The sequence below is a fragment of the Cucumis sativus genome, chromosome 5 (genome assembly GCF_000004075.3).
Source record: "Cucumis sativus cultivar 9930 chromosome 5, Cucumber_9930_V3, whole genome shotgun sequence".
In the NCBI taxonomy this organism is placed as follows: domain Eukaryota; kingdom Viridiplantae; phylum Streptophyta; class Magnoliopsida; order Cucurbitales; family Cucurbitaceae; genus Cucumis; species Cucumis sativus.
In genome coordinates this window covers 3,677,719-3,697,719 of record NC_026659.2, presented here as the reverse complement: position 1 = coordinate 3,697,719, position 20,001 = coordinate 3,677,719, and the positions used below count along the sequence as shown (strand labels likewise).

General features: G+C 31.5%; 2 protein-coding genes and 1 long non-coding RNA gene across 3 annotated transcripts; 2 read left to right on the top strand and 1 right to left on the bottom strand.

The window, feature by feature from the left end:
* Positions 1 to 2: 2 nt before the first annotated feature.
* On the bottom strand, positions 3 to 6,769 carry LOC101211598 (ABC transporter B family member 28). Its single transcript, XM_004143593.3, has 16 exons — positions 6,188 to 6,769; positions 5,319 to 5,506; positions 5,113 to 5,136; positions 4,707 to 4,808; positions 4,218 to 4,308; positions 3,509 to 3,609; positions 3,351 to 3,401; positions 3,125 to 3,253; positions 2,516 to 2,578; positions 2,182 to 2,440; positions 1,470 to 1,618; positions 1,303 to 1,392; positions 959 to 1,093; positions 825 to 881; positions 690 to 746; positions 3 to 526 (listed from the first exon to the last, which is right to left on the bottom strand). The coding sequence occupies exons 1-16, from the start codon at positions 6,585 to 6,587 to the stop codon at positions 290 to 292; spliced, it is 2,133 nt and encodes a 710-aa protein (XP_004143641.1). The 5' UTR covers positions 6,588 to 6,769; the 3' UTR covers positions 3 to 289.
* A 645-nt stretch (positions 6,770 to 7,414) lies between these two features.
* Positions 7,415 to 8,752, top strand: LOC101211835 (uncharacterized protein ycf20). The gene is made up of 2 exons (XM_004143594.3): positions 7,415 to 7,526; positions 7,951 to 8,752. Exon 2 carries the CDS (start codon positions 7,994 to 7,996, stop codon positions 8,462 to 8,464), a length of 471 nt encoding a protein of 156 aa, XP_004143642.1. The 5' UTR covers positions 7,415 to 7,526; positions 7,951 to 7,993; the 3' UTR covers positions 8,465 to 8,752.
* Positions 8,753 to 10,882: 2,130 nt separating this feature from the next.
* Positions 10,883 to 12,901, top strand: LOC105435454. The gene is made up of 2 exons (XR_004216448.1): positions 10,883 to 11,461; positions 11,550 to 12,901. It is a non-coding gene; the product is annotated as an uncharacterized LOC105435454 (long non-coding RNA).
* The last annotated feature ends 7,100 nt before the right edge of the window (positions 12,902 to 20,001 follow it).

Sequence of the window (20,001 nt, the reverse complement as noted above, 5' to 3'; positions counted from 1 at the left end):
AATTGTTAAAGGTATCCAGGCTTCACTTATTACATAGAATTATTATTGTCAACCAAAATTCATTTGAGGAACATTCTGTACTTATACTCCTTCAGATATTCAATAACATTAAAGGTTCCTTGGGAAAAGATGGAAAAAATGCATGCCTTTGCTCAAACTTCTCAATGTTATTTTAGCAGCTACATACTAGTTTACATCAATTTGTACTGGGGTATTTCTTTTTTTATGGTTATTTTGAACTTTTTTGCGAGCCTCGACGTAGGGGATGCAGTAAAATGGCAAAGGAAGTTCACTCAAATGCCAGCCTCTGTGTGCTAACTAACGAAGCATATTGACCTTTCTGAGCCAGTAGTTCCAAATGAGTTCCCAGCTCTACAATTTTGCCATCAGCACAGAATGCAATTTGATGAGCATTTTGAACCGTACTCAATCGATGTGCGATCACCAATGTTGTCCTTCCCTTCATTAGATGGTTTAGAGCGTCCTGGACCAGTCGCTCACTAACTGCATCTAGTGCACTGGTTGCCTACACAGAAAAAAAAAAGAAAAAGAAAGAAAGATGGCATCATGATCCGTGACTAGACTTTGAACTCCTGGGTCGAGTAGGCTACGCATGAGGTCTCTTCCCTAGTAACAGGGCAGGAAGAAGAATGCAGTTGACATAGAGGACGTGATCAATACAAACTTACCTCATCAAGTATAAGAATTGGAGAATTCTTAAGCAAAGCTCTCGCAATTGCAATTCTCTACAATGGTAAGTTAAATGTCAGTATCTCTTTTCTCAAACAAACGCAAAATTTCTTCTGATGTCTTTGTTGCAATACCTGTCGTTGGCCACCGCTAAGAAGGCCTCCACGTTCACCCACTGGCGTGTCATAGCCCTTCCAGAATAAGACTATGTTAATAGCAAGAAATGAGCTAGCAAAACAAAATACGTGCATTCAAGAATATAGCAAACCTGAGGAAGTGAAATAATGAAGTCATGAGCGTTTGCAGCTTTGGCTGCCTTTATAACTTCATCCTTTGTTACATTATCATCTGGAAGTCCATATGCAATATTCTCTCCAACAGATACCGAAAAAAGAACAGGTTCCTGAATCATCATCTTATTAGCTTTTTTGTTCCTTTTTCTCCTTTTCCTCTTGTTTTTATAAACTAGAAAAAATATATATATACTGGGGCAATCATTATGTATGTCAATTATAATATTAATGATCACTGTTTCAATCTTTAGCCTCTCAAGGTAAGAGCTAAGTAGTATCGTGATGTTCAATGTGAGTTTTAAGTAGGCCAAGATATTACTTGATTCACTATTGAGACAGCCCGAGCCCATTCTCTCTTATCAAATGCTCGAATATCTTCACCAGAAACTTTTATCTGCCCTTGCTTTGGCTGTAGAATAAGCATATCGATGTCATGAACCAATCTCTATATTACTGAACTTGGATGATATAAAAGGGAAGTTTCACCTCATAAAAACGTGCCAACAGCTGCACTATTGTACTCTTTCCTGCTCCACTAGCGCCCACTAGTGCCGTTATGGTTCCACATTTAAGGGTTAAATTCAAACCGCTAAGAACGTTAACGTCAGGTCTCAAAGGATAAGAAAAGCACACATCTGCAAGACAAGAAACGAGAACATATTAACACATTAATTCATTTCTCAAAATGCCAAAGCAAGATAGTTCAATTGGCATGCAATGTGTAGTTTGAAACTCCTTACCTTTAGTACATGTAATTATAGAAAACAAGTTTCTAATCTCAAAGTGAGCACAACCATGAACAGCTCATTGTATTAGTGTATATTTCCTTGGAGAGCAAAGGCATGGAAATCGGATTTAGAAAAGAGATTGTTTATTGTAATATCTGTGTGTGTCCAAATGGTGCCTATGCACATCTCAACTAGGACAATCTCACACATTCCGGTTATCAAAGAAATTTAGCTCTAGAAAACGATGGATTAACATAGCAATGAAAAGGTTTCACCTACTAAGACGAACTCTTGTATCAACACTTGACTTAGCAAGGTTTAACCATTCATTAGTTATTATAAATGCCACAGCACAAACGTAGAAAGCACTTGATGGGAAAAACAAACATAAATAATTCTTTCTACCAATATATTTATTCGAGTACAAGGAGACTATTCACAGTGGATATTGGAAACTGCAAGATATTTACCTTCAAGACAAATATCACCAGACCAAGCAAGATTGATAATGTCGCTAGAAGATTTTAGGGCTGCCATGTACTGTGTTTTCACTTGACTATTTCCATCGCTGGAGAATAACAACTTATATCTAAATTCTTTTTGTTGCATCTCTTTTTCTAATCCATATGCAAGGGCTTCATCAACCTCTTCATTTAAAACAGAATTAATTCTTTCAACAGCGGCAAAAGTTCGACGGAGATCTCCAAATGAATTTACTAATCCTTGAACCTGAAAATGCTAATTGGGTCAGTAATGAAGAATGGGATTATTGAGAAATAGAAACCAAAGAGGAAGAGGACTCACAGCAAATGTTAACGTGAAAGTATATCCAATAAAAGAAGCCATGGTTCCAACAGAAAGTTCACCCTGCAAGGAGATAATATGAATAATTAAAGATGGACAAAACAAGGTAAAAAATAATCTTATTATTAGATGTAATACAGATACACACATAGACATATATTTAAATTCAAATGAAGAAGGGAACGTAACTTAAATTGATATAGCGAAATTACGAACGAATATTTAAAAACCAACATTACAAAAAGGCATACTATCCAAAATAAAAGAATACAGAGGACCTCATTCTAGAAGGACAACTCATTTCTTATACTTGTACATCAGGAGGTATTACAATTGCACCGCAAACTTTTACTGTAAAAACTAAATCCTCAAGCCTATAAAAAATTGGACCCTTCCATTACCATTAAAAGTTTCATTTATGAGAGAAGTTTATTTCTCTAATTAATCCCTTTGTCTCTCTATCTTACCTTTCTCTCTAAAAAAGTGTATAGTTCTCATCTACCACACTAACTAGAAAAATTTATATTTCTCTGTATAACACAATTCTCTCCTCAAGAAAACCCCAATATTAAAACACTTAGAAATAAGTAGGAAAATTTTGGAAATTACCGCTTTCACTTTGTCTCCTCCAAGCCAATACAATGTCATAAGCGAAATATAAACAGCAACTCTAGTTAGAGATTCATTCAGAGATTTGAAAGTCCCAAGTGATATGCCACTGCTCTCATACGCCATAACCTGCCAAAATCCAAGAATACATAAATAATATTCCGTAGACTAACATGGGACCGAGATTTATCTGAAGGCACCTTCACAGTTCCTAATAATATCTTACCTGGCGACCAAAATTGAACATTTGACGCTTCTCACCACCAAAGGATCTCACCTGTATCAACGACTTTGTATCTCAACAAAAGAAATCGAACGAATTCTATGGGTCCGGTTTTTTAAATTTAGTGAGATAATCCAAGCAGCAAAGTATTTTGAACTCACAGTACGAATTGCAGAGAATGTCTCAGTTGCACAATCAGCCATGGACGCTTGGGCTAACCCATGGGCTTTAAATACAGGAATAGTTGATCGCTTGTATACAGCTTGAGAGAAATGAAAGTCAGCATTTCAACTTGAGAAAATACAAGACATGAAAATTGGTGTAGCCTATAGCTTTCTGTTATAACTGTAAATTGCTTCTGCTTTATCTTTTCCTGGTACACCGGCTATCATTTTGGATGCCTAAGTAGAACATGTGTGTTAATTACAGGTGCTCAGATGGCTGCCTTTGTTAAAGCCATCTGACCTTAACCTATACCTAAGAGGAAAATGGCTCGTATATAAAATGGGTTCTAATTGGATTCAGGAAATAACGACAGACTAAGGAAACACACTTCTCAAAGCTGTATGACCCTTAGAAAGAGGACTCAATTTGAATTTATAACATCTTTACATTCCCAGCATCACTTAGAAGTAGGAGAGCACATGCACACGTACAAACATACGTAAAAATAAAAGGGCCATCCAAGTTGGTCATGATAATTTGGTCAAAATATACAATTGAACTAGAGCGACAGGCTTCATTGACTAAGTATTCATCAAACATAAAAATGTGTTCCAAGAAAGACGAGAGAAAGAGGAAGAAAAAATTTGTCTATAAAGAGTACTGTAAAAGAAAATAGCTGGAACCCAGCTGAACTGACAAACTTACCCACTGAAACAGATACCGTAAGCATCAGCAGGCCAAGAATAGGTGCAAGCTGGGGGGACAAAGCAAATAATATACATATTGTTCCAATCACCTGTAGGAAACAATAAACATGAGCAACAAGATCGAACTGTTCAGTGAAAAGAATGAAATGAAAATTAAAAATTACGCAACTTTGTTAAATGTTCACAGAAATAGGAAATTATGTTCAACCACGAACCAACCAGCTAAAGGTTCACAGAAGTAGGAAATTATGTTCAACCACGAACCAACCAACTAAAAAACTTAGTCATATTTTTCAACAATACAGTTACAAGGAATATAGAAAGTAAGTAAAAGATTGGACACAAAATCTAAGAATATAAAAAAAAATCAAAGAGAAAAACCAGTTCAGATAAGAACACTACATATCAATCAGCAACAGTGAAACAAATCTATATGCCAAATACAGGCAACACACAGCTCACTTGTACTTGGTGAAGAGTTGCTTGCCTCAGAGAACGCTCTGAATCCACGATCCCTTGAAACATTCTCACTCACCACATCCTTGAGAGATCCCAAATCAGAAGTTAACAATCCGGTAATTTCACCAACCTTAAAAAGGAAAAGTCCAAGTCAATTTAATTGAATATTTGACTAAGAAATCAACATTCCAATCGAGATAAATATATGGGAAAGGAAGAGTTTATTAAGTCACTATTCAAGGGAGTTTGAATTCAGAGGACAATATCCAAGCTAGAAATCTTTCTGCCCTAATTGGTGCAGGCGGTCTCTACAATAACAATAGAGAACAACATGCAGAACGACTTTTCCTTTGTAGTCCTTTTACAGGGAAGATTTAGCTTAAGCTACTAAAAGCATCCATAATCTGAAAGTTTAAGTGGTTCAATATACATACCTTGTATCTGTCAAAGAATTCCACCTGAGAAGGAAAAGGGAGAATGTAAATCAGAAGACCAACAATTTCACATATTTACTTGGCGTGGCAAAGCTGTGATAGAACATTCAGCGTACAAACTGTCAACTTCAATAGCACGGCATATTAAAATAAAACTAAGAGACACTCCAACACTGTAATTAACAACGGAAAAAAAAAAATATTACCTTCTGAATCAGCAACCTTCCAAAAATTTGGGCTCTTAATCTTGACATAACTTTCTCCCACATGAAATTCATGTTTGTGACGAATAAAACAGTCAATATTGGCTCCAATGCATATAAAACTCCAACTGTACTAAGAAGCCTCCACAGGGAACCAGGTTTTGCACCTATAAGTACCTCAAAAAATCTACCTACAAAAGCAAGCCATGAAACCTTCAGGATTGAAAATAAAACTATGTAACTGAAGCATGCATGCCATTTAGAACGTTGTGTGGGTTTCATCTTTTTTCTCTCTTTTGGGAGCTCAATTTGTACCCTGCAATCGGTACGTGAGTAAATTTCATCCCGTGTGCAATTAATTCCTACAATTAGCTTAATTTTCATCTTTTCAAGATTCAAGACCATGGAAAGATTTCTACAACCAAGGTAGTAAGGAATACTTCTACTCATTGATTGTCACATTAGTATAATACAAGAATGATTTGGGGTGCAGATAATAAACAATTTAATGTTGGGTCAATTTCTTTTTTCCTTTTAGATATTTTCCCAACTAACTACAGACATTCTTACAGTTAAGTACACAACTCTTTTCAAGGTGCTATCTTTTGAAGTATTTATTTAAATATCTTGTTTTCAAAATTTGGTGATCTTTTTACTCAGCTTGATCATGTAGCTACATTTTGTGATTGGGTTATTTGACATGGTTCAATTAATTATTATTCTTTCGAAAAGTTTGCCATGGCTCAATAAAACAGGGTGTGATTTAAGAGTTAATACACAGTATCAATAGCAAAACAGTTACTAACTTAGAATTCAAATAGAGAGAAAATTCAACAATTACAAAAGCAAAAAAATAAAATGCATAATCATACCAGAGAAAAACGGCATTGAAAGAGTACAAGTAGTGCAGCAAAGAAGAGTAAGCAAAGAACCCAGAAGCCTTAGCTTATGCTTGGTCAAAAGCTTCAAGAACAACCCCAAATTCAAGACTCCAACAACCCGAACCAGGGAATCGGAGGCGTCATCAACCTTAGGGTCGGACTCGCTGACATTAGGGTCCGACGCAGGGCCGGTGACATAGGCGAAAGTAGAACTGCTACTTTTCTTGATTGGACCATTAAAGACCTTGAAAGGTGTTAGAGTTGAAAATGGCGCGAAGGAAGATGATGAACGGAGAAGGGAAAGAGAGGAATTGGGAAGTTTGGGAGTTTGATTGGGGAAGTGAGAAGGCTTGAGAGTGAAAGGGAGAGAGAGAATTAGAGAAGAAGACATGGAAGAAAATGGAGGTTGCTGAAATAGATAGAGAATTGAAATTTGGGTTAAGAGTTTCTTTCTTATTTTCTGGTGGAGATTTAAAAGTGATAGACATAGGCATGAAGAAGGAGGAAGGAATTGGGCATGGAGTTGGCCATGTTCTTCAATTTCTTGTTTGTTTGTTGTTAAAATCAAAATTTATTTACATCTTTTCTGTTTCTATTGGCTAACCACTTTTCTCTTCTTAGCCAACTGATGGTAGCCAGTAGTTATAACTGCTCATGGTCACAAATGCCACTTTCAAAATTTCAATCACCTAGGCCCTGAAATCAAATCTCGATGGTAAATCTTGTTCAAAATTTTCCAAGAAAAACTAGTCTATCAAATTGTTAGTTTTAAAAGGTAAAAATTGCTAGTTATTGTATTTCCAAATTTTCCATAATTTATTCACTTAATTTTAATAAGCTTTAAATTTGTTGGTATAGTTTCCACCTTTTGAATGATTTACTCCTATTGTGTGAAATATTACAAAACTAGTAGATTTTCTTACCTAGGTAGAATTAAAAATCAAATTTATTTAGTCTCTAGAATTGACGCTTAGTTTTGATGAAAATTTTTACAATAAGAACGAAATTGTAAATTGCTTAAAATTTTAAAACATAAAAATTAAATTGTTGCTTATTAAAGTTTATAGATGATACAAAATCTAAGAAATGAGTGTTGTAATATTTAGATTTAGATGTAAATTATTTTAGTTTGAGTGATAATAATATGAATTTGTGATGTAAATTATTTTTGTTTGAAACTGTCCCAAAATTATTTTTCGGGGGACAAAATAGTAATTTCGTTAAATTTTGTAATCACAATTTCCAAATTGGTGATTCTCTTTTGCTCGGTCAACCGGAAGTTTTCTCTTGCTCCTCACTCCCAAAGCGGAACCTGGGAACCGAATTCTAGGTATTCATTTTCCTTAAGTTTCTCCTATTTTTCTTTCATTTCTGTTATGGGTTCCTCAATTTTTCAATTCTAAGATGAATTTTATTCAGATTTAAACCTTTTTGTTATATTTATTCAGCTGAAGTTTAGTGGGAAGCTGGGTATTGTTTCTTGAAATTGAATATCTATGTGTTTGCTGCTTATTGTTATCATTGTTCATTGTCAAATTAGAACTCCAATTTTCTGTTTTTGCATTCAAAACCCCTTTCAGATTCCAGGCGTTGCTCGATTTATAATGATTATATGCCCCGTTTAATGATAATTAGCTTTGTGGGTAGTCTTGGGTCATTTTTTTTTCTCTTAACAACATTGCCAAATTTTAGCCTTTGTGTTCTATGTATTAGTGTCTCATCAGTTTAAGCAAAATGCTCTTTAATGATATCAGGTTCTCAACATTTTATCCAGTTGTATAGGAAGTGAAACCTTGAATGGCACAATCTGCAAGTTTAGTCCATACTAGCCTCTTAAATTATGGATTTACTCCTAAAATGAATCCTTCATATTGGAGATATGATATGGTTAAGTCACGACCTTCCCCTCCTCGTAGCTTTCGTGTCAAAGCTGTGCAAGATACCGGAGGTCCTCGTAGGTTAGTTGATATCATTAGACTCGTGCCTGAGCTCTCGAGAAATTACTTTCGAAGTCCTTCAAGGAGGGCTCTTTTTGGAGGAATCTCATTGTTGGGTGGCTTTTATGTGGCACAGACTATCTCATTGTCATTTGGCGCTTTAGGAGTAAATGATGTTATAGCTGCTGTGGTATGCGTTCTCCTTACCGAGTATGTTACTCGATTTTATTACAGTCGACCAAAGGTAACTTTCCCCATTGCTCTACTGAACAACTTCAAAATGGGATTCACTTATGGTCTTTTCATTGATGCTTTCAAACTTGCTAGTTAACAGCACGTGATGAAACCATTCTGGTGGTAGCTACAGCATTTACATTTGTAAAGTTCTTTGAGCAATAATTTTGGTTTTACTCTATATCTTTACAGCTTGTTCTAATTCTTTTATGAACTTTTTTCCCCTTCCCCTCTTTTTTCTTCTGTATATTTTCAACATACGGTTTACATTGAAGAATTAAATGTTCTATTCACCCTCAAATTGAATATAGTAACATATTTGAATGTAATTGATGGGTTTTAAGAGTTTAATGCATCCCTGACAGTGGAGAATTGTTTGATTGAACTGCTTCTTTCCACAAAACTGTTATGTGATAAATGTTGTACTTGTGCATATATATATATATTTGGTTTTCTATGGGAACTATAGAATTAAAATTATTGAATGAGGTTACTGTAATGTGGCTACCCCTGATAACAAAACATCTAGTTGATGTAACTGCACCCTTCCTATGTCTAATGATATTTCTAACTTCCACTCAACAGACCAATTCAAGCATAGTTAACAATTTTTAGATGAGCAGTTAACTGGTTTAGGTATATACACTTTAACCAATTAAGAGATTAGTAATTCGAATCACTAGTCCTAACAGTCTTTGTGCCTTTAAAATATTGTACAACAGCAGATACAGATTTGGGTGCTGGCCATGAATACAAGGTAAATTCTGAACTTCGGCTGATCCATTAATGTTCATTCTGCTGTATTTGATTTCATAGACAATCGACATGATTTGACTAAGATGAGATATTTAGCAGCACTAATCTTGATTGCTAATGCTCTAAAATACTGCTGATTAAATTATCTTTGGATTAGATAGTGCTCTGGAAAAGTTAAAGAAAATAGCATTTGCTGCAGTTTCTTTTCCTCTTAATGATTATCATGTAATTTCTTGGAGATAAAACCATCTCAGAGACTAGGAAAAAAAAGTATAACTAATCTAAACCATGAATTAGATTCAAGTTAAATCTAACTAGGACAACATAACTCAATATAGTGCATTGTTTTCTATTTTAAATGGACTACAAACTCACTTGGTTTTGTATCCATGATTTTTGTAGTTACTTTTAGTAACAAATTAGAGGTCCTTAAATAATTTCTCTAATTTTCTGGGTAAGGCAAAGTAAAGTTGCTTTTGAATTAATTTTTACTGAAGGGATCAAAAGTTTCTAACTTCTGCTGCAAAGACCCATTGGCTATGGCTTGGTTAGCTTGTGAAGTATGACGTAATGGTTACAACTTTTTGCATTCTCCACTCATAATACAATTAGAAAAGTGATTTTCGTCATTTCAAAATTACCGTCAAACATACCATACGTTATATGTTCATTAATAATTGCAAACACTTCAGATAACATTTAAGTTGGATCAATTAATGCTATATATATCAAACGAGAAAACAACTTTAAGTTGGTTTCATATGCCGTATCAATATGAACTCCATCTCCATCTCATATCTTCGTACTCTAACAAATCAAATGGATCAATCAAACATTTATTTTGACATATAAAAAATATGGCATTTTAAGTGTAATTCAAATGGATGATTGATTATAAAAATGATAAAATGAGTTTTTCGTTTTCGAGGTTTGAGCTTATATTCTATTTGGTTTTAGTTCTACATAGTCGTAGGTGGCCTAAGGAAGAAATTTTTTGAAATTGAACAATTTTGAATTCTTTTTTGGTTGATTCATTGTTTATTTGTCCATAAATGCATGCACAAACACATTATAATTCAAATACAACAAAATCTTTAGTCACCTTTATAATCATATCATGGAAGAATACATTGTTTGGTTTGGATTCTCTCAACTTGTGAAAAGAGAGGAAATAATTACATATAATTTTCCAATGTAACACTAATATATTGTTTGGAATGGATTCTCTCTCTCAACTTGTAAAAAGAGAGGAAATAATCACATAATTTTTCGATGTAACACTATTGAAGTCTTAAGACACGTCTAAATCTACTGTAGGCTCCACGACTAAAAAAATTAATTTCATGACTTTTTAATTTTTTATATTGAAGTTCCTACAACTAAACAACTTCACTCCATATTGATAAACTCAATTCATGAAATGTATCCGTTCTTACTAATAAGCATGATCCAAAATTGATTGACATGACCAATCTATCTAATAGACCAAACCAACCTCAACTTTAGGTTAAACTAAAAGCAGTCATAGCATACACTAAAAGTGTTTGCACTCAAAGATACAATGGGTTTCGAATCTATTATATAGTATCTAATTCATGTGATATCATCACGACAACGACCTCGACTATGATTTAAAGCATAAGAATCCAACTTTTTTTTTCTTTTTGCCTTGGGTAACAAAAAAGATACCCAAAATTGCTTAAAGCTTAAGCGAACAGTTTGATTACTAGACAGCAGCAGTGTTTAAATGTAAACAGTGATACACAGACACAAATTGGCACTTATAAAAACCTTAGCTCATGAATGAAGAGGAAGTGGGTGAAGTGAGAAACCAAGAAAGGGAAGAAGTGGTGGGTTCAGTGAGCAAATCAGTTGTAGGGCAGCCCCATGTTGGGCATGGCTTTGGAATTACTTTGGTAACCCTTAAGTTTTTTTTTTTTTTTTAATTGTTTCAAATTAAGTCATTTTTCTTTTCCTTTTTCTTACAGCAGTTTGTATAATAATTGGTTTTGTCTTTGTCAAAGAAACAAAAACAAGTTTTCAATTTTTTTCTTTTAATTTGAAAGTTAAATCTTGGTAAAAGTAGATAGCAAAGCAATAAATTTAAACGTGGAATACAATACTATAGACTTTAATTTCAAAAACTAAAAAATCAAAATCAAATGATTACTATATAAGGTCTTGATTATTTGAAATTTTAAGGTTAATTCCATAAACTTAGCCCGATGGGGCTGCCCTGTGACTGCTTTTGGCTTAATTTTGTATCGAGATTAATCCCTATGTGTCCTTATGGCCTTATTAATGGGGCATCCAATCACAAGGGGAGAACGCCTGGAAGGTATTAAAAAGTATATGATCGTGGTTGTAGTAATATTCTTGTTCGAATGATTTTCGCTACTTTTTCAAATATAACTGTAACATTTCAGGTAGGATTTGAATTCAGATCCCGACGTCTCCCTACGACTTATCAACATCATCCTTACTTATTTTAAAGGCTTGTTAGAGTGAAAGTTGCTCTCACAACCCAATACAAGTCCTTTTAGCACGTTTTGTCCTCACTTTTTCTTTGCAGCTGTCCGTCTGTTCTATTGCTCAGTTCTTGATCTGCAGATTCAAAGTTTCTGTCAGTGCTGAAATTTTCATTTAAGCGTAGCTGTTCCAACAAAAACTCTACATATTTTAGTTTCCATTCATGCCCATCCCCATGCCCTATTATTCGAATAGGATGGTAAAATAGTGTGTGTGTATGGCAAACAAAAAAAAAAAGAAAAGAAAATCTACAGAGACTAAATTGAAAATACTATATAACTAAAGCTCAGTAATATATATATACTTAAAAATTTCAAGGTTTCTTTTAGGTAAGAGATGGGTATGGAAATGGTGAAAATTAAACAAGGTTGATATGCACCAAATACGTAAGATCAGATGAAAAGGCAACCAACATCTCTAACTCCATGCATATAAAACACAAATGTATATCTAACAGTGACACGTCAAACGTAAATAAACGATTATTAAAAAAAATGGTTCATCAAACAATGTTTATTGAAGAAAAGCTTGAATATACTATAATAAACTATATATTATATCAATTGAATTAAAATATATAAATTGTTATAGAAGAACCCTTGAAATAGTTTTTTAGCCTTTGGTTTAATTTTATGAATGACATTTTTTTCCCATAAAATTTTTGAAGAGACTCTTGCAAACAAGTTGCATTAGAGGACATTTGGATTTGATTAGGCAATTTTTTTTTTTCATTTTTATTTCAATGCCTTTATAAAAATTATCTAAAAAAGCATTCATTTGTTATATATACACATATATATTCTCCAAAAGAAGCGTTTTCACATTTAAGTTTGTTTGTTTTGATATAATCAAAGTGCTTTTATTATAGAAGAAGACTATGAACTACAATGAACTCTGGTTGCTGGAGTGATCAATAAAGTTGTTGTTGGATGTCACACATTAGAGACAATCATTGAAGTTGGCTGCCAGAAGTAGTCGTTGAAGTTAATCAAGAGGTGGTCATTTCACCAAGATTGAGAGTTGGAGGTGGTCTTTGTTAGAGTTAGCCATTAGATCAGTTTTGTTGCATAAGTGGGTTCGAAAGTTGGTTGTGACAATCAATCGTCAAATGTTGGATTTTTTTTTGAATAATTAGTTTGGGTGTTTGTTGCACGTTTAATTGTGTAGCTTAATTAGATTTGTTCAAAGATATAAAGAGTCCAACAAAACTCAGTATCAATGTTAACCTAGTTAAGCATAATTATTTTCACTAGTTTAGACCTATGCTCTCGTGATTTAGAGAACGATGATTTAAATTGTTCATTCAAATATGTCCAACTCAAAAATAGAATTACAAATTCAAATAGTTAAGAAAATCAATGAATTATAAAGAAAACAAAAAAACATAAAATAATAATAAAAATTAACGCATAGATTTACATGGTTCACTAACAGTGTGTTAGCTACATTCATAGAATTGAAGAAGAACCAATGTATTAGAAATATAATTCAGAATACATAATAGAAGTGCCTCTCTAGAGTTAAAGAATTTATACACCACACTTCTTCTAAACTCTGAGATAAAAAGATGTAAATAGCATATAAAGATGGCAAACTAACATAGTGGATGTGTTATATGGTGTGTTAGGGAAAACTTATTTAAACTTTAATATGTTATATATATATATAGCTTAAGCATGGTAGCAAGCTCAACAAAAAATATAAACTAATGCAATCAAACTTGTAGCGGGAAAGTAAGGACTTTTGCAAAAATAGCAAGAGAAATTACGATAATAAAGTTCATGTCATGAAATTTTCTAAATTTGTAAAAGTAGCAAATTTAAAAATGATGATCATTTGATAGCCTTATGATTACCGTTTGATAGCTGTCTGATATCACTAATTTTACCATATTCGTAATATAAAAAAAATGATGTCATAAATTGTTTTTTTAAATGTTTTTATCATTTGATACAAGTTTCTCTAACTATATACAACTTAAAAGGACCAACATACCCTGAAAAACCATCATTATTGCAATTTTGAAAAATATACAAATCCAAAATATATATATATAGATTTGATCAACTATTAGAACTATCTTAATTAATGATCTATGTTCATTTTCACAAATCCAAAAATATTAACAATGTGTAAATTAGGCGCATCACTATATACACGTGGTATAGCCACTTGGTAAATGGTTTTAGTCACAAACTGACGGTGCTCTAGTAAAATCTAACGTTTAAATATTAGTGTGATTCTATGATTAAGTTAATTATATAAAGCTCATCATTGTATGTACCTATTTGTTTAATATAGTGATATTGCAATTAGTTTGTCTATGAAATTGTATTTTTAGCCACTGTATAAGCTTGTTGCTAAATTTGAATTCTTGGTCATTATTGCAAACATATCTTGCAAACCTGAGTAAGTGTAGTCAAATTTATAGTTTGTGAAATTTTAAGCTATTGTTTTTTCTAAAACTACAGTAATAGCTATGTTGAATTTAATCGATGATCAATTAGAATTTTAAAAAATACATCATCAAATTAAGTAAAAGAAGAATAAAATTAATGTATACCTACCATTAAAAAGTTAAAACTAAGAAAATCTTGGTCGTAAGTTAATTTGAAGCATATAAAAGATTATTAGAAACAAAAAGAGGAAAAATACAAACTCAACTTATACTCATTTTCACCTAAATTAAACTCACCAACATGAGGTCTTTAACTCTAAAATTGACAATTTCTTCCTATCCTTTTTCCTTCCCTTAAGATTGCTAAGAAGGAATCTCTGATCAATACTCCACATTAGGAAAAGAATACTTGAAAGTATATGGATATAGTGGAGGATACGTAACATGGAAGGTTCCTTGATCATATGGGTATACTTTTCTATTAATTTCTTTTCTGAAAGACATCTATATTAAATAACAAGGAGCTAGGGACCCAACTACACGGAGTTAAGGCATAAAGCATAACACATAGGACAGCAAGCTTTCAAGGGAAACACTCTTGAACTCAGAGCATCACACAAAACATCAACAAAACAAGCAAAGATAAATATATATATTTTTTAAAATGAATATCCATAGCATAAACCCTCAAGCATATGCCTTTGCTCCAGAGGGTTTTTATTCTCTTTATCTCAAAGTCAGAGTAAGTGTGCATATAAAAGCTTGTGAAAGGTTTAGGGTTTCAAATGGCTTCTAGTGAAAGGATGGTTCTTCAAATAAGCAAATCAGTCTTAGGGCAATCTCTTTCTTGGCAGGTTCTTGGCTTTTAAATTATTCATCACAATACATATATATATATGTGTACATATATTTATTATATTTATATCATTTCCTATATAACTTGCCAAAGGAGAGTTGCCCTATGAACTGCTATAGCTTAGTGATTAACTTCTTACGTATAAAGATACGTCCGTTTGTTCTTATTTTTTCTTTTTAGTTTTTACCATAGTTTATAATTATTATTCTAGCTCATACGAATGTTTATATGTAAAGACGTGTTTGCTAACTATTATATCATTATTATGTATAAAGATATGTCCCTTTATTCTCACGTGTTTAATAAGTTATTTGAGTTATCCATTTTACGTTTAATAAATTGCTAAATTTTTTAAAACTTGCATAGTTATTAGATATAAATTTAACACGGAAAGTATGGGCGAGCATCAAACGAAGGGTCATTTAAGTTCTCTATAGAAAAAATTTCTAATACCATGCGAGTATGAAAAAAATAAATTAGTTTATTGTTGAAAACGAGGACATTTATCACTTCGTAATGAAAATTAGTATAATCATAATCAACTTTAACTAATCAAATTATCAATGAAAATAGCAAGTATCGTTGTAGTACTAAAAATTTTCTATCATAACTATCTTCCCTTTTTCTTATTATGCTCGTGGAGCTTTGGGGAGAAACTTATAACTACAAGGGAATTTCCTATACTTTTTGGGCACTTTCTTGCATTCTTAATCTTTCTTGGGCATCATCCAAGTTATGATCATTCTAGGGGCCATGATTAACTCTCTATATACATTTCTTACCATAGAGAAGGGTAATACTGGAAAAAGAAAAGAGATATCAAGATTGATGTGATTGGTACTCTTCAAATAATTTTTAAGTTTATAAGTTTATTTATATGAAAAATAAAATATTAAATTTTATAGAAATAACTAAGTCTCCTTTACTTTCTAAATTTTTATTATGTAAATGTTTTTGAAAGTTTTATTATTTACAATAATTTTTTATTTAAAAGTGAAGACTAAAACAATTATAAAATGAAATCGTAATTTATGGGGGATTTTTGTAATGAATTAAAAGTAAGGTTTGATAAAGATGAACAAGGTTAAGCAATGATTGGAATGATAGTCAAAGAATTTCTTCTTTTTCTTTTTCTATCTTTCCTTTTTGAAAAATAGGCATTATAATATAATTTTATTTTGTTGTTTTTCACTTTTTTGAATATCATAAATTATGGTGGTGTGTTGTGTGTTGTGTGTGTGCAGATGCAACTTTTGCTTTTTCATCATTTTCTCAAGGACAATCATTTTTCATTATGTTTTTTTCAACATCTCTTTTCTTTAGATCTTGACTTTTCATTCCTCACTAATGGAAAAATACACTGCCAATAACAAAATACTAATATATACTTCAATCTTCAAACATTCTACTCTTGTATTCTGTACGTAATCTATAAGTTGTAATTACTATTCTACCACTGGTTAGAAGTGTAAACGAATTTTTGGTTGGAAAAAGAACGATCTTAATTTTAAAAAAGAATAATATGATTATGGTTGGGTTTATAAATGTGAACAATTATCTTCTTTGGTGTGAAACGTTTGTTATGGTATCACAAGTAAAAGAATTATGATCATGGTATATATATCAGTGGGCTAATTGTACGATGTGGAGATAGGTAGAGGCTTTGTTGTTCTTGTCCATTAATTAATATCATAACTAAGGTGATCTAAACCTATACGTGTGAGTGAGATCGTTGATTATTTTGAACAAAAGTAGTGAGTCTTGTGGGATGAGACAAAAAGGGTTTGGAATATGGTAAGAAAGTAGAGCTCTATCAAATCAAGTGGATTTGGATTGGAGAGTAAACTTATCAAGTCGAGTAGATTGAAATATCACGACATTAAATAAAAACAAGCTCTCACAAACGGTCAAAAGTGGAGGAATGAGGGGAGTTTGAGACTGGGAAAAATTATTAGGAAGTGCAAGCAAAGGTCACTAATTAGTTAGGAGAAGATAATGATCATCGGTATGGGTATATATATATATATATAGTTGTGAACAATTATATCCCCATCAGTAATTAGTTAGGAGAAGATAATGATCATCGGTATGGGTATATATATATATATATAGTTGTGAACAATTATATCCCCATCAGTGATTGACCATTTGGATGGTATGAATCCAAAAGCATATAGTGTACACCTAAAGTAGAAAATAGCATACCATCGTGTAAATAAGTGAATTTTCGTTATCCTCATTGTTATTTACATAAGACATATTGTCAAGTTTCTTTTCATATATTTTATCGATTCCAGTTAGTTCGAGATGTTAAGGCAATGTTTATCTTATTTGAGCATTCAAAACTGTTGAATGAAGTTTACACAAAATTTATCAAATAGTCACTTTGAATTTGGCTTGTATTGAAACTTTGGTCAATTTGAAACTATTAGAATAATTTCATTCATAATTATGTTGTTAAGAAAAGTATAAAAAGAAAATATTTACTTAAATCTCATTCAAATAACAAAATTGTTAAAAAAGAACTAAACCAAATAACATTTAAATAGTAAACAACTTGAAACTTGAAAGAAACATTTAAACATTAAATTACTAATAGGATGTGATCATGCATAGTATATATATATATATTGATTGACTATATAGAGACTGAATTGAATTTATATAACTAGAAATTAGAAAACAATATTATGTTCTCATTTTAAACTATAAAATTGTTGATTCATAAACTTAAATATTTGAATAAAACCATTTAGAGAAATGACAAATTATATATAGATATATGTTTATATTGTAGAGTTTAGGTCCTTGTGAGGTTAACAGCTCAAATGAGAAGTGATCAATGATATAATTCACATTTACAACAATATATAATGCAGCTGGAGATGGGTATGATTTATGAACAAATTTTCCACATTGTGTTCAACTCCACATAGAGTACTCCAATTGTTATAATGTAATGTGGAGACCTTTTCTATTAGTTCAATATTGATTTTTAAAAAATTATTAAACTTTAATCATCTAGAAAAGTTTGTAGCAATAACAAAAAATTGTTGGCTGTTTTCAAATATGTAAAAATTAACCAAAAGTTATATTTTACACAAATATAGAAATTTTTTATACTTTATTTACGACAACCCACGAATAGACTACTATTATTTAGGTTGTGATAGACACAGATGATAGATCTATATAATATTCTTAGAAAAACTGTATCAGATGATAATTCAAATATGACAAGTAATTAATAATATCATAAGGCTATCTGTAGGTTATCAAATGGTTATACGTTTTTAAATTTACTATTTTTGCAATTTCGAAAATGTAGTGATATGAGCTCTATTATCATACTTTTTTTCATTATTTCTCCAAACACATATTTTTATATATTTGTATATATTTTAAGTCTTGACACCTTTATATGTCAAAGAATTGAGAAATGTGAATTTCCTTTTTTTTTTTTAATCCCAAAAGAGAGTTCCCCACCAACATAAAATAATAGAGTTTCTCCTTCTCCTTTTCTTTGTGAACAAGTCTAGGATATATATATATATATATATTAAACTTTGGAAGTAATCATTTTATGCATTAAGAGTTTCACTTCGTCTCACAAAAGGTTAAAATTTAAGAAATAGGAACATTTTGAAATTGGAATTGAGTTATTAGACTTCAAATTGTTTAAGTTTGGAACAATGTTGTTTCGTTCGAGTTTAAAATTTTTGTATTTGGAGTACTTTAAAGTTGTCTAGATGAGTTTAAACACATGACTTGAAACCACTTATTATAATAATACCATTTTAAATTATCTACTAACAAAGAAAACTTGAGCAAATAGATGAAGATAGATTTATTATTTTTATTATCTAATCATCCATTTTTTTCTACTCGTGTTTAAAAAATCAAGCTTAGTTTACTTTTTGACAAAAAAGAAAAAAAGACTTTGTTTTTCTTAGGATTTGATTACAAATTCAACCGTCATTGAATAACTTTGATAAACTAAAATTTAAATTTGTTGAAAGTAAAAATAAAATTGTTTTAAGGAGTAAATATATTATTTGAGAAATAATAATATTGAAAATATTTTTAAAATTAATTTGGTTATATTTTTAGAGAAAAAAGAAGTAGAATTAAATCCAAAATAGATGAATTAAAAATGTTAATTTAAGCTTTAATTTTGTGTTATTGAGTAGGTAAGGAAGCATTCCAAGAAACACTTTTCTTTTATTTTCTTTTGGGTAAGCAATGAATGGTGCCGGCCAATATGAAACCACTTTTATAGAGTCCACTATTTGTTGCTATTGTCTTTTTCTCAAAAGCCGTATGTTATGCTAACACTCACTTCCCCCATAAAATCACTTCTTCCACGCCATATTTTTTTTATACTAACAATCCCATTATTTCCTTTTCAAATATCGACGTTGATGATACTGATACAAGATTACTATCAGTTTAATTTGTAGAATCTAAAATTTTTCTATATTTTGTAAATATATATGCATCAATATCAGTAATGGAATAAATAAATAAAAAAAAGAATTTCCACATTTCCATAATATAGAAAGTGTTTGAGAATTAGAATCGAACTTTCTACCTTTATAATGAAAGGTTACTTCAGTTACTGCCAAGCTAAACTCACTTTGGTGAATGACATACTCTATTCATTTTATATAATAAATTTACTTTTATAAATACTAGTGGACTCCATGAACTACAGCTTAGAGTGAGATTTGTTAACGTTAACGTGAGGTCCATAAATACTCATGAAAGCAAATTTTTAAAATGAATAAGAAAAATATATCATTTTCGTAGTATACAAAAACAAATTTCGGTTAATTTTTTAAAACATGATGATAATGTGAGACTAAAGAAAGGAATTTTTCACTCGAGGTTCTCGTTGTATAAAAAAAATTCTCGAATTTTTCTCCCTTTTTCATCAACATCTATTCAAACCCTATTTTCAATGTCTTCAACTCCAAAATTTCCTCATCATGATTTAACTTCAAATTAAAGTTCTTGTTTCTTACATACTAAGATTCAGCTAAGAAATGGCTTTTCTTTTTCTTTTTATTGAAAGAAGAAAATATTCAAAGTTATT

Coding starts and splice junctions, on each gene's coding strand:
- LOC101211835 (XM_004143594.3), top strand. CDS start 7,994: ATGGCACAATCTGCAAGTTTAGTCCATACTAGCCTCTTAAATTATGGA.
- LOC101211598 (XM_004143593.3), bottom strand. CDS start 6,587: ATGTCTTCTTCTCTAATTCTCTCTCTCCCTTTCACTCTCAAGCCTTCT. Junction 747..824: donor TTAGCGGTGGCCAACGACAG/GTATTGCAACAA, acceptor TTACCATTGTAG/AGAATTGCAATTGCGAGAGC. Junction 527..689: donor CAATTCTTATACTTGATGAG/GTAAGTTTGTAT, acceptor TTTTCTGTGTAG/GCAACCAGTGCACTAGATGC.